Source organism: Corvus brachyrhynchos, unplaced genomic scaffold (genome assembly GCF_000691975.1).
Source record: "Corvus brachyrhynchos isolate BGI_N302 unplaced genomic scaffold, ASM69197v1 scaffold10, whole genome shotgun sequence".
In the NCBI taxonomy this organism is placed as follows: Eukaryota; Metazoa; Chordata; class Aves; order Passeriformes; family Corvidae; genus Corvus; species Corvus brachyrhynchos.
In genome coordinates, this window is record NW_008236180.1 from 9,536,643 (window position 1) to 9,549,180 (window position 12,538).

General features: G+C 43.8%; 1 protein-coding gene across 2 annotated transcripts in view; it reads left to right on the forward strand.

The window, feature by feature from the left end:
• The window catches only part of ATP9A (ATPase phospholipid transporting 9A (putative)), a 53,433-nt gene that overhangs the window by 11,159 nt on the left and 29,736 nt on the right, over positions 1-12,538 (forward strand). For both annotated transcript variants that reach the window (XM_017735023.1, XM_017735032.1), the window contains exons 2-7: positions 3,551-3,695; positions 3,982-4,095; positions 5,729-5,837; positions 10,961-11,019; positions 11,879-11,930; positions 12,489-12,527. In XM_017735023.1, coding sequence (XP_017590512.1) covers positions 3,551-3,695; positions 3,982-4,095; positions 5,729-5,837; positions 10,961-11,019; positions 11,879-11,930; positions 12,489-12,527 — 518 coding nt within the window. The remainder of the gene's footprint in view (positions 1-3,550; positions 3,696-3,981; positions 4,096-5,728; positions 5,838-10,960; positions 11,020-11,878; positions 11,931-12,488; positions 12,528-12,538) is intronic.

The following is a 12,538-nucleotide window of genomic DNA, read 5'->3' on the forward strand; positions in this document are numbered from 1 at the left end:
CCTGCTAGCCCACGGTTCGGATGGTGGATTGCTCTGTGCCCACCCAGCAAAGCACAGGAGGGGAAAACACGGTCACAGAGCAGGTGAGGGTTAAATGCCAGCGCTGGGGTTGAGTAGGTGCCTTCAGAACAAAAATCCTGGGTTTATGGGGCAAAAGTCAGGATTTGTTGTCCGGATTTTCAGCCACTGGTGCCCGAGTTCCTGGCTGAGGCTGCAGCCCTGGGCTGTGATGTAATGGGATTCCTGAGCTGGGATTCCTGAGCGCTGAGGAACCTCCCCAGTTAAAGTGTTGCAAGCGATGGTTGTAGTATTCTGTTCATTGGCTGGGCTTTTTTTTATTAAATACTTTACAGAAACCTCGTGCTGAAAGGCTGTGTAGGAGATTTCCAGCAGAAATGCTGGATATTCTTTATTTGGGCACTGATACTCCTGATATTTGCCTTCAAAACTTGCTAGGCAGGAAGTTTTTCTTTTGTTTGTTTAATTAGGTTTTCAGTTTGCTTTGCCTGTCATTCAGGAGGTTGCAAAAACTGTGACTTCAGCCAGGCAGGGATTTCACAAACCTGTTATTTTTACTCAGCAGATTCTCCCGTGCCCTTTCTTGCTTACACTTGGAGCTGCATTATTTTTAGGTTGTTTGTCAAACCCTATAGCAGCACAGCATTTGTAAACTACCATTCTTACAGCAACGAGTGTGTTCGTGGTGGAAATGCTACAAGAGGTCACCCTATTGTAAATATTATGATATAGGTATGTGGGTATTTTTGCTGTCGAGTACAATCCCTATAAGAGGCCCAACCTAAAAAATAAACAAAGGTAAATGGTTTCAGATGTCTGATTGCAAGGACTGACTGATTTTTCCTGACTGGAAAGCACATTGTGATGAAATAGGGTGTGTGGACACCAGATTTGCTCCCTTGAGCAAAGCCTCTTTTTGGAGCCTTTTCTCCTTTGTGAAAGAAGGAAAACCACTTTCTTCTCTCTTTTTTTCCTGCAGAGCATATCTATATTCTGTTGGAATCCAAATTACCACCATTTCCACTACTTTCCATTAGAATATATTTGGGATGCAAGTGGCTATTTGTCTTAGGTCTTCACCCACGAACACAAAAGCAAACTGCAATTAAAAGGTATCCAGCTAATAAAATACACTTCTACAGTAGAGCTTGTGAATTTGAGTGTTTAACACCAGCTTTGCTGTTTGTCTGGTCTTGGTAACCAACTGCCTTTCAATCTGGATGTTATACACAAATGTGGGGGAAAAGGATCTACTAGTTAGATTTTTTTTAACAAGTAAAAATAGTTTGTAGAGTTGACAAAAACTGAGAGTTTCAGGGGCAAGCATAACTTTTGGAAGTGGTTATATTTAGGGTTGTGTGGCACTACCTAGGGAGTAGTCGAAGAAGGAAATCCACTGGCTTAGAAAGGTGACAAATGCAGAATCACAGGGACTGTCCCTATCCAGAGGCAAGCAGGTATGGCAGTAGTGGTGCTGCAAGTCCGTAGGGAATCAGATATCTTCTATGTATACCTGAACATTAAAACATCTCCAGTTATTTTGATGCCTTTTCCTGGGCTTAAAATCAAGAGTCAAACATGGTTAGAAGGGGAAAAGGGATTTTATCTTGGTATTTATTTTAAGGATCCTTAGGTGCACATGTCCAGGTCAAATGCACCGAAATGCACCCCGCCAACTGCCCACCCCAAAAGATCGGGTATAACATTATAGGTGTTACTAATTAGCAGATCTATCAAAGATTCCCCAATGAGAGGCTCAAGTGAACCCCCCTCCCCAAGGAACCTTCCCCTGGATAGTTCTATCTCAGTTTACAGAATGTGTTCTGGAGAGCACCTTGGGGTCTGGGGCACACTGATCCCTGGCTACGAAGCTTCTAAAATGTTGAGTCTCTTAGCTTGACAAACAAGTCCAAGAATGTAGGGGAAAAGCACTAGGAATACAGAAGCTGTAAAAAGGTATAACAGGGGTATAAAAGAAAAGGCAAAAAATCTTCATGGCATCAATTTCATTCCAGTAATTTGATTTAGGTGTTCAAACTGTTGGAATGGAGGGTGTGACATAACCTGGAGCCGAAGGAGTCTCTTGGGCATCATCCAAAACCTGTGATTGCATGTTCCTGCAGCACTGCTGTGTGGGTGCTGTGCAGTGCTCTGCTGTCTCATCAGCATTTTGGTCTCAAAGCTTCTTTCAGAAGACAACCACCTTCCCTGTGCTTGGGTGGCATCTGTACTTAGGGCTTAGATTGTTCTTGGTACAGACTAGAAAAAATCCACCTTTTCAGGGCTTTTCTGTGACTCTTCATGAAACAGAATAATGTCCAAGTAATTTGATTAAGCAAAAGTCCTTTTATGTAGTTTTGAAAGCCTGTGAGAAATCACCTTGCAAGTCAGGCTGGTGAAGTGAATACCTGTGCCTGCCCGGGGAGCACTGGATCACATGGTGACACCTCTTTATTTCTGGAAGCAAAGTCGAGTTTTAGTCCCCTTCTGTACTCAGGGAACTGACTTAACTGATAACACTTCTTTCTATTTCCAGCCAGCAGGGCTTGAAACCTTAAAAATTAAGTTCTTTGTAGGTAACTGTTGCAGTGGGGATCCTGCAACACGCATATATCAAACCAGGAGTCCCGTGGAAAGGAAATATATTTGGACAGACAGATTCTTGATAGCTGTTTCAGAGAGATGTTTATTTCTCCAGCCGCATGGCCGGAGCTCTGCTGAGGAACTGTTCCAGTCACCGGACCAAGGGTCCTTCTGCCCGCGCAGGGAACACAAACCAACCAAGGGGAACCCCGTGTCTGTGCCCTCAGGGCCCCTCTCCCAGGGCTACACGGCAGGGGAGGGACCCCGACAGGTAACCACCTTCTGTGTGGAGAGTTGTGAGCTCTGTTCAATGCGCCACGTGTCTTCTGGCAAGACAGGGACTTCCAGAGTGCTTTGTGCACTTCCTGCAATCGTTATTTCTTTGTTAGCTGTGCACTGAACAGAACTTTTGGGGCAGAATGCTTGATTCAAGAACAAATCTTTGTGGTACATGCTGGAAAGATGTTTTATAAGAGCCCTGAAGCTTTTGGTTATCAATCTGGCTGATGTTGGCTCTCCCAAGTGTCAGTGAAATTCAATAGGTCTGTTCTTGAAGGAACAAGGGCATGGGGAGAGATTGGCTTTCAGAAAGCAGCAATGACAACAGAAGAATGCCCTTTTGGGGTCTGGGAGGGTTTGGTGATTTTGAGCAGAGAGGCTTTTCCAAGGTACAGGAAGGATGGCCGGTGCATCTTTGCACCTGCCATGATGGACCTGACCTCGGTTTGGTTCTGTGCCTCGAGTCAGGATTTATAATGTGGGGCAGGGCATGCTTTTCTTCACTGAAATTTGTGTGAGCAGAGAGTTCTTGGTGGCCTCAGTGCCAGGCTGAAGGTCCCGTGAGGCACCTGGAGCTGGTGCAGGTGGGCCAGGGGCTGCAGTGGGTGTGTGTGACTCAGAGAAGTGTGTTAAAAATTAACTAATTGGTTAATTAATGTTCCCCCTGCAGGTGTTGTGAGTGCTTAAGATGCTGTGGGAGGAGAGACCCCAGGCCTCGGACTGTCTGGCTTGGCCACCCGGAGAAGAGAGACCAGAGATACCCTCGCAATGTCATCAACAATCAGAAATACAACTTCTTTACCTTTCTCCCTGGGGTGAGCATGAATGAAATTGCTTTCCCCATTTCTTGGTGGTTTTACAGTAGATAAGTGCAGAATCAGGAGCTGGAGCAAATGGTGGGGTTGTGTTTGGTAGAGTTCACGCCAAGACTGCCTCAGGGCAGCAGCAAACCAGACACTGATCTGTCCTGAGTGTCCAGGACTGCTTTAGAACTGCCCCAAGTCAGCACTTAGTCACTAGGAGAGCATGCAGAAATGTTTCTGGTGGTTAGTTCAACATGTATAACATCCTCCCTCCTCTTTTTTTCTGCTTTTTTTTTAGGTGTTGTTTAACCAGTTCAAATACTTCTTCAACCTTTATTTCTTGCTCTTGGCCTGCTCTCAGTTTGTGGTTGAAATGAGGCTTGGTGCCCTTTACACATACTGGGTTCCTCTGGTAGGTCATTCAAGGTTTATTTACCCAAGAAAGTTTCAGTGCTTGACAAAATTTCTTGTGCTGCCTTTTCTGTGGGGTGTAAGTTTGCACCTTAAATCACATTTTTAACTTGCTTCCTGAGGCCTGTGCAGTGCATGTTGTAGAATGTAGACTTTCAGTGCAGTGAAATCCCTGGTAAAAGCCAGCAAGAAGTGAAGGGGCAGCTTTGGGACATTGCTGCTAAAATTCAATTTGTGTTAAAGCCTGGATCTCCATGAATTCTCTCTCAAATGCTGTATTGCATTTGCTGTGTGAATCTGCTGCTGGTTTTGTAGGATCCTGTCCTATAAATTAAATACAGGTGCACGTGGAGGAGCTCTCTTTGTGTTGTATAGGCAGTTGTGACTCGTCTGTGCCAGGTGAGCAATTAGAACTTGCACATGAGCTGCCAGAAAGCAGGATAAGAAAATTCTTTGTTCATTACTGCTGCTGTTACAAGTGTTGGGGCTGGAATGACACGTGAGATGACACAGGCAGTTGGAACATGTGGGAATGTTTTGGGGTGATTATTTGAGGACTCTTCAAGCAGCTGAAACCCAAGCTGAAAATAGCTGACGCTTTTTAAATTTTATTTTGGAAAGCAGGTAGGAATTGCTAGGTAAATGAACAAATGCATTTCATTACTAAATTAATTAGATCACACATTTAGATATATGTATGTTTTGGAAATCTTCAGTTCCTAAAATCATCCTGCTCCCTTCTTAAAGTTCCTTCTTGACAAAAGTAATCAGTACATGGTTGCAATTTTCAACGCAATACAGGTTGTAAAAAGTTCATTTTCTGTGATGCATGAGGAGTGTTTTAACTGTTTGGTGAGGCTGAGCTAATAGTCTCTAGGAGAAACATGACTTTGTGATACCAAGCCCATAAAGAACCTGTTTGCATTAATTAATTATTTTTTATACAGTGAAGGATGTGATGTGGGCATTTCCTTGTGGCAAGAGGAAATTAAGTGACTGCTCATATGCACAAAAAGTAGGACTGAAGCCCTAATCAGGCGAACGTGTAATTATACCATGAGTAGTGCACATAAATATCTTTGGAGTGTTGTTTGTGTAGGTGGAGTGTCTGTACACACACACACACGAAGGCACATGCATTCTCTATTTATCTGTGTATATAAAAAGGGGGTTATACAGATTTCTGTATAAATTTCTATGTAAAGAAGTCTCCCAGAGGAGTTGTGCTGACTTCAGTGGCTCTGTGGTGGTGGGAGCACTGAGATTTGTGGGATCCTGCCTTACCCTGGAATTCTGTGTAACCCCTCAGTCTCAGTTACTCACCTGTGAGGTGAAATGAAATATGGTACTTACATTCTTCAGGTAAACTTCGCAAAGATTTGCTTGGGGAGAGCATCATGATAAAACTGAAATATTTTTTAAGCAACAACTCTTTTTTAAAGCAGCTGCTGTGTGTTTGGTACTGGGAGTTTGCACAGCAGCACATCTTACTGTACTGATTTAGGCAGATAAGATAGAATAAGGCAATGCAGATTGTTGGCAGTGGCACTGATAAATATTGCTCTTATTAGAGGCAGATGTGATTTTTTTCCTGACCTTTTCATCCCTCCTGTTTCCCCCCATGCTCCTCGCAGGGGTTTGTGCTGGCTGTCACCGTGATCCGCGAGGCGGCCGAGGAGATCCGATGCTACATGCGGGACAAGGAAGTGAACTCGCAGATCTACAGCAAGCTCACAGCCAGAGGTCGGCTCTGTGGCTCCGGAATCCAGCCCTGCTGACAGCCAGAGCCAGAGTTCAGGCAGTGGGAGGGGGCTGTGGGCTCCCAGGCACGTGGCTTCCGTGGCCACGCTGCCGCCGCCGAGCCCTCGGGGTCCGGGTGGCCGCTCGTGGGTGGCTCCTCACCAGGCTCTGGGGGAGGCTGGGGTTTGCTGAGGGATTAATGGAATGGTCTGGGTGGGAAGAGACCCTAAAGCCCATCCGGTTCCACCCCTGCCATGGGCAGGGACACCTTCCACTGTCCCAGGCTGCTCCAAGCTCTGTCCAAGCTGGCCTTGGACACTGCCAGGGAATGGCCACAGCTGCTCTGGGCAGCCTGTGCCAGGGCCTCCCCACCCTAAAGAGCCTAAAGAGACTGTGAGATGTGTGTGTTTGTCAGCAGCAGCTGATGTAGCTCCTCAGGACTGGCAGGATCAGCTCTTGCATTTTCTGTGTCCATCCCCTTCAGCCTCTCTCCAGCCATGAGGAGTTTGGAGCCCTCATTTGTGAGGGAGCCCAGGCTGTGGCTCAGCTGAGCCTGACCCTGCCCTGGCCATTGTTCACAGCTGTGCTGTACCTAACAAAGACCTTTAAATTCTCATTTGAACAATCCAGTGCTGCCTCACTATGGAGTTACTCCTAATACCATGACAAAAAGATGGCGAGGCCAGGGTTTTGTTTTAAAAAGGGAATGAACAGAATCTGAGCAAGTTTTGGTTCTTTTCCATTTCCAATTTCTTAGTTATAAAAGTTTACACCCTTGAATTAAGATGCAGTGATGTAGGTGTAGCAAAATATGCTGCATTTGTAGGAATAAGGCTGCTTTTTAAAAGCAGTTGCTTAAGGCTGGATATATTTCACATGCCAGGAGTTATGAGGCAACTCCAAACTGGGGAGTTTGAGTTTCTGAATATTAAATCCCCTTTTAATAACATGTTCTTACTACAACACTTAAAATGCTTGGCAACCAACAAAAGCCTCATCCAAGAGGGGTGTACTACATCTATTTAAAGATATAAAAGAGTTGCCTTCTGGATTCTATTCAATGATCTATAAGGGGCCTGACCTCTCCTTTAGTTCTTTTCATATTGCTATTACGTTTCCCATGAATGATTTCCCTCCCCCCAGTCCTTTAACTTTTCTAATTTTGTGAAAGAAAGCAAGGAGGATTGGCAGCTGGGCACTAGCTGAAAATCTTAAGCCCCACTGTATTTAGCATGAATTTTGTGCAGAAACAGGAATGAGACTCTGTAGTATAGTTTAGAGTAGAAAAAAATGTAGAAAATTATTTCTGATTGTCACATGGTTTGGGGAGAAAAGTAATTTTCTGTCTCTCACTGATCTCAGTACTGAATTTTTTGGGAGAGCTGATCACCTCCTTTTCCACTGATTAAAGCCTCAGCACCTCTGAGAATTACCTGAGAGCAGGGAAGAGCCTGGTGAGGCTGTGCTGGCTGGGGATGGAAATTTGGGGTTTGATTTATCAGTCAGAGAAAGGAGCTGGGTTTTCAAGGGAGACCATCACCAGCTCAGAAGTAGGAGCAGTGAATATCAAACTAAGTTGGGAACAGCTGATGTGAACAATTAGTTTTCAGTGTAGCTGACAGTAGGACTTGACTTGGGCTGTTTACAGACTGTTTCTTTTTTTTGTTGCTGTTGAACAGCACAGGTCATGCCTGCAGGGTTTTGGCACAGCCCCGTGCTGAGACCTAATGACAAAAACCCCTCCACCCTAAACTTTTTTTATCTTTTTACCCAGATGATCCATTTCTGTTCCAAAATGATGAAACCAGCAGACTTCTGGAAAGCATATTTTTTAGTGGAAAGCTCTCCATTTAAAGGACAGTTGTTTGGATTGTTATAAAAAATAATCAAATTTCAATCCCCTATTCATAAACCCACAAGCCTCTCTGTGTTCAGGGGTCTGTGTTCTGATCTGCTTGATGGAAAGCTAGAACTGTGCTTGCAAATTCCTGGCTTGTTTTTCTTCTCTGGCAGCCCCCCCTGCCTGGGTAGCGCTGCATAATAGAGAGAAACTCCAGAGAAAAGTGGGAAGGGACCTCCTACTGCGGGGTGCTACTTAAGATACAGATCATTGGCATTTACCAGCCATATAAAAACAATATTTTCCCAAACTCTGCAAGTCCTGCTCCACAGCATAAGGCTACAAAAGCCGAAAGTCTGGTGCAGCACATCAAACAACCCCCCCCACCTTTTTTTTTTTTTTTCTATTTTTTAGATGCATTTAACTTGTTTTAGTAAACCTCTGGCTTCATCTTTAATTCCAAATTAAGTGTTTGGAGCTGTGCCTCAGTGAAGCTTTGCAGATCTATTCTGAAATTTGGACTTAAGTGCTCGCATGGTAGAAAAAGGCATCTCTTCTGGCTAATATATTTATTCATTTAAATAATCTGCTTTCTGGTACATCCATCACACTGCAGATTTGGTGATAATTTCAAAGATCATAGCTTAAGTTGGAACAAACTGTTTGCATTTTATTATGTTTACTTTCTTGTCTTTGAAAAAGATAAATCAGGATACAGCAAAGAATGAAACAAATACCAGACAAATTTTAACAACAGATTTTAACAAGAGCTCAAGACTAGTTCCTTTTAAAAAGTGTTGCACACCAACTTCTAGTCTGATTAACTTAAGGAAGTACAACTGAAAGTGATATAAATGCTAAATAAACCTATGTATTTTTAGAGGAAGCATTTCTAGTTGCACTTAGAAAAGTAGGAGTTTATAATTACAAAGATACTTTCATAGCAGAGCAGTACTGGGAAATGGAACAGTTGTGCTATTAGCTGGTTTTAAACATGCATGAGAAAGCATCTAATGTTTAGGTGGCAGTTTCCCCACAGAAAGAAAAAGGAATTATAGAATTCCCAAGATCAAAATAAAACTAATTCAAGTAAGTTTCTTTATGGGAGTTCTGAGTCAAAGGAAACATCTGGTCCTGGCCCTTCTTAGCAGGACGTGTGGTACACACTGCAGAGATGTCACCCACGGGGGCCAGGGAGGCTGGAAAAGCAGAATTAGCTACCTAAAAAGGGCATCTCATTTATCCAGGAGTTATAAAAACGTGTGTTGGTTAGAAAGGTCCCCTCTTTCCCCTCTTTGTTTTACCCTCAAACAGCTGAGGTTGGGAGGGTTTGTGAACAAGACAAATCTGCTCCAGCTGCTTTGGGTTTTCTCATATTGGAAAGATTTTAAAGCAGATGATATTGTTTTCAGAATAATGATCCCAAAAGCCTTTTATGTGCATAATGATAGGAAATCATCACATTACAGCTTTGTCCAGGCATTAATTTTTCTTTTGCAGAATGATTTTTTACCTCATTAAGGAAAACCTTACAAAAGTAAGTTTCCCTGAACCCTGCAGGTAGCGCTGCTGCTACTGACAGTCACCAGATAAATCCTTGTGATCCTTAGGAGAATACAGAAAATGGGGTTAAACAAATCCACAGCTTTTTTGCACATTGGGCCAGGAATGGCTGTGCCGGTGTGGGGAGAGCACATGGGCTTTTTTTTCCCCCCCTTCCTTTGCACAGGAGAATATTCAAAAGCACTTTTTGTTGTTTTGTGAATAACCGTATTAAAAGGGGAGGAAGAGATGTTATCTGTCAGACCCTTTTAGTGTCATAGTACCTAACTTTGTATAGCCCATACACAAGACTGCCAGGGATGCTTTTTTTGATCCTCTTGGAGTGCAGCTTTTCTTTTCAAGCCTCAGCGTAATGGACTCTTAATCCCCGGTTTGCTTCCTGCCCCAGCAGAGATGTCTTTAGCCCAGCATTCGTTTTGTTTACCTTTTTTTTTTTTTTTTAACAAAAAACCCGAAAAAAAATCTCACAAGGCAAACTCCAGAATCCATGAAAGACCTATGAGATATTTGTGAAATGGGCCATGACTGCTTATAATTTGTAGGAATAATTACAGCATGCAAGGAAGTCTGCATTTATTAGCAGCAGTGGTGAAGCATGTTGTTAAGCACACAGTGTGTCACCAAAGCAGCAGGCTGCCCCCAGCCCAGAATGGCTTTCATTGTTAATTTGGAGCAGAAACTCTGAAGCATATCCTGAGAAGGATGCTAATGAAGGGACTGCCAGTAGTAAAATCCCAGTGACCTTTGTGCTTTGTGCTAATTTCTACTCCCCCTCCCTTCCCCCTTCTGCTTTCCCCCAGAGCTGCTATCTGGCCAGTTAGCCCATGAATTTTGAGGTACAGTAGGAGTGTTGTCTGTGCCAGGGGGAGCTCCACGTGCCTCCCCCACTTCCACTCAAATCACAGCAGATTAAAGAGGCTTTTGTTGAAATACAACAGACATGTAGAGGCAGGGTTCAAATTAACTGATTATAAATCACTAGTTAGTCTGAGAAGCCAAATCTAGAGCTGGCTAATGATTTGAAATTACTAGCCAATTGTTAAATTAATCCCCTGTTTTAGAGTAACTGGGAAATGTTTGACAGCTGCACAGGAATAAATATTTACATGATTTCTGTAGGACCTGTTCTCTGCAGGGCTCGTTTGGCCAGGTCCAGCAAGAGGCAAAGGAGAGGTGGCAGAGCTGAGCCAGACACTGGAGCTGCGGCAGGAGAGGAAATGAGCCTGGATTTTAGATGGGCCCATTATAATTTCAGCTTCCAGGGCTTGGCTTGAGAGTCAAGCTTTACATTTTCAGGTGCCTAAGGAAAAGGAGTTGGATTTGATGGTTCCCTGCTGTAACTTTCTGTTCTTGCTCTGTCATCTGCCTGATGCTGAAAGTATTTTTGAATTCATGAGTTAAGCAGTACAAAAAAAAGAGTTTAAGGAGTTATCATTTGTTGTTTCGGAGTTATCATTAGGGGGCAGCCAGGGGTTTCTGCATCCAGGGTTGAGGTCTGGAGGTGTTACATGAGGGGCTTTCAGCCCTTTTTGGGGGACCCACGCCATAGTGGGAGTAGTGGGCTCAGGAAGTCTTTACAGGGCAGCGTTGCCCAATTCCTGTGGTGGAAACATTTCCCATTTTCCCCCACCATAGTGCAGTGGGAGGGAGGGAAGGAGCACCCCACAGCACCCCTGAGCCCTGTCCTGCTCTGCTCTAACACACTGGCACCTTTCCTTTGCAGGGACTGTGAAGGTGAAGAGCTCTAACATACAAGTCGGTGACCTCATCATTGTTGAAAAGGTTTGTCTTTATATTCATCTTTCCTGTGTACTTTTATTTTACAAGACCTTAGAAATGAGATCTTTTAAATTCATACATATTTTACAATAGGCTTAGAATGTCAGGTGTTGAACACAAGTTAAAATATTTTATCACTTGTCAGGGTTCCCCACACCACCAATGGCATCATTATCTTTACAAATGAGGGCAAATCAGTAGGCATGCACCTATAACCTCATTTTTCTACTTAAACTACAGCAAGATAAAGAGCCTCCCTATCCTTTCTCTGACTGTTGGACACAGGTTAAATACCTGATACGAATGCAGCATCCAGGTGTTTGTTTGGGTATAAACACTGCGGTTTTGGGAGACCCAGTGATCCATTTGTAGGCACTGGTACACACAGGTATATTTCCCCCCTTGTACAAATTTTTATGTGGTTTTCTTTATCCACTGAGTTTATGTTTTTCCCACACACTCTCTGCAAGCAGCTGTGACCTCTAAAGCCATTAGTATGAAAATAGTGCGAAAAGAGAAAATTGGTAGCTGCAGATTACAGATACAACCTTTGTGTTAACATGGGACTCCTTGAAAGGAAACCAGCATTAGTTTAAGATTTCTTCATACTTCTAGAATTACTCTCCAGCCCTTTTGTAAACCTAACCCTTGGGTCTGGTCAGTGGGAGCTGGCACCAGTTATTATCCTGCACTTGGAATTCTGCAGGGAAGCGAGTTCAGGATTCAAAGCAAACTAAATCCCAAGCTCCAGGCTGACAAAGGAATCCTCTTTGTGCCTTTGCTGCTCTCAGTGGGGCTGGGGAAGGCGCTGCACACGCGTGCAGGGCTGCGTGCACAATAATGGCCTTTCTTCTCCTCCCAGAACCAGAGGGTCCCTGCTGACATGATCTTCCTGAGGACGTCGGAGAAGAATGGTAAACATCTGGAACCAATTGTCAAAATAGCCATTAACCTTTCACTGGTTGTTTAGAGAAAATTATCTTTTGGAAATGTGAAAGAAATAGATAATAGTAAAATTTTAGAGAGAGAGAGAGAACTCAAGTGGTTTTATGGACCACCACTTCTCAGGATGTTATACTCTCATTTTGTTTGCTAATCAAAGGATGTAGGGGGTTGAGTCCAGGGTAAATGACTCTGGTTGCATTTTAGATACAAATCATTTTACTTGCTGTTCGGGTTTGTTTTGTTAAGTGTGGGATAAGGAAATGTTTGATCAGAAGGATTAGAAAACAGATAAATGGGAACATTTCAAGTGTCTTAAAAAGTATAGCCCAGAGAATTCTGGCCTAGTGGAAGGAAAGGAATGTGGTGCAGGAATGTCATCCTTTCACTATTAATAAATGTGAATCAGATGCTGTTTCCAGAGAAGGAAGGATATGCATATCCTAGCGGGGAAGCCATCCCATGAGTTACCTGTAGATGTGCCTAGGGCAGGTGTGGAAGGATCCCTGACTGCTGTTGCCCATCCCCAGGGTCCTGCTTCCTTCGCACGGACCAGCTGGATGGGGAGAGGGACTGGAAG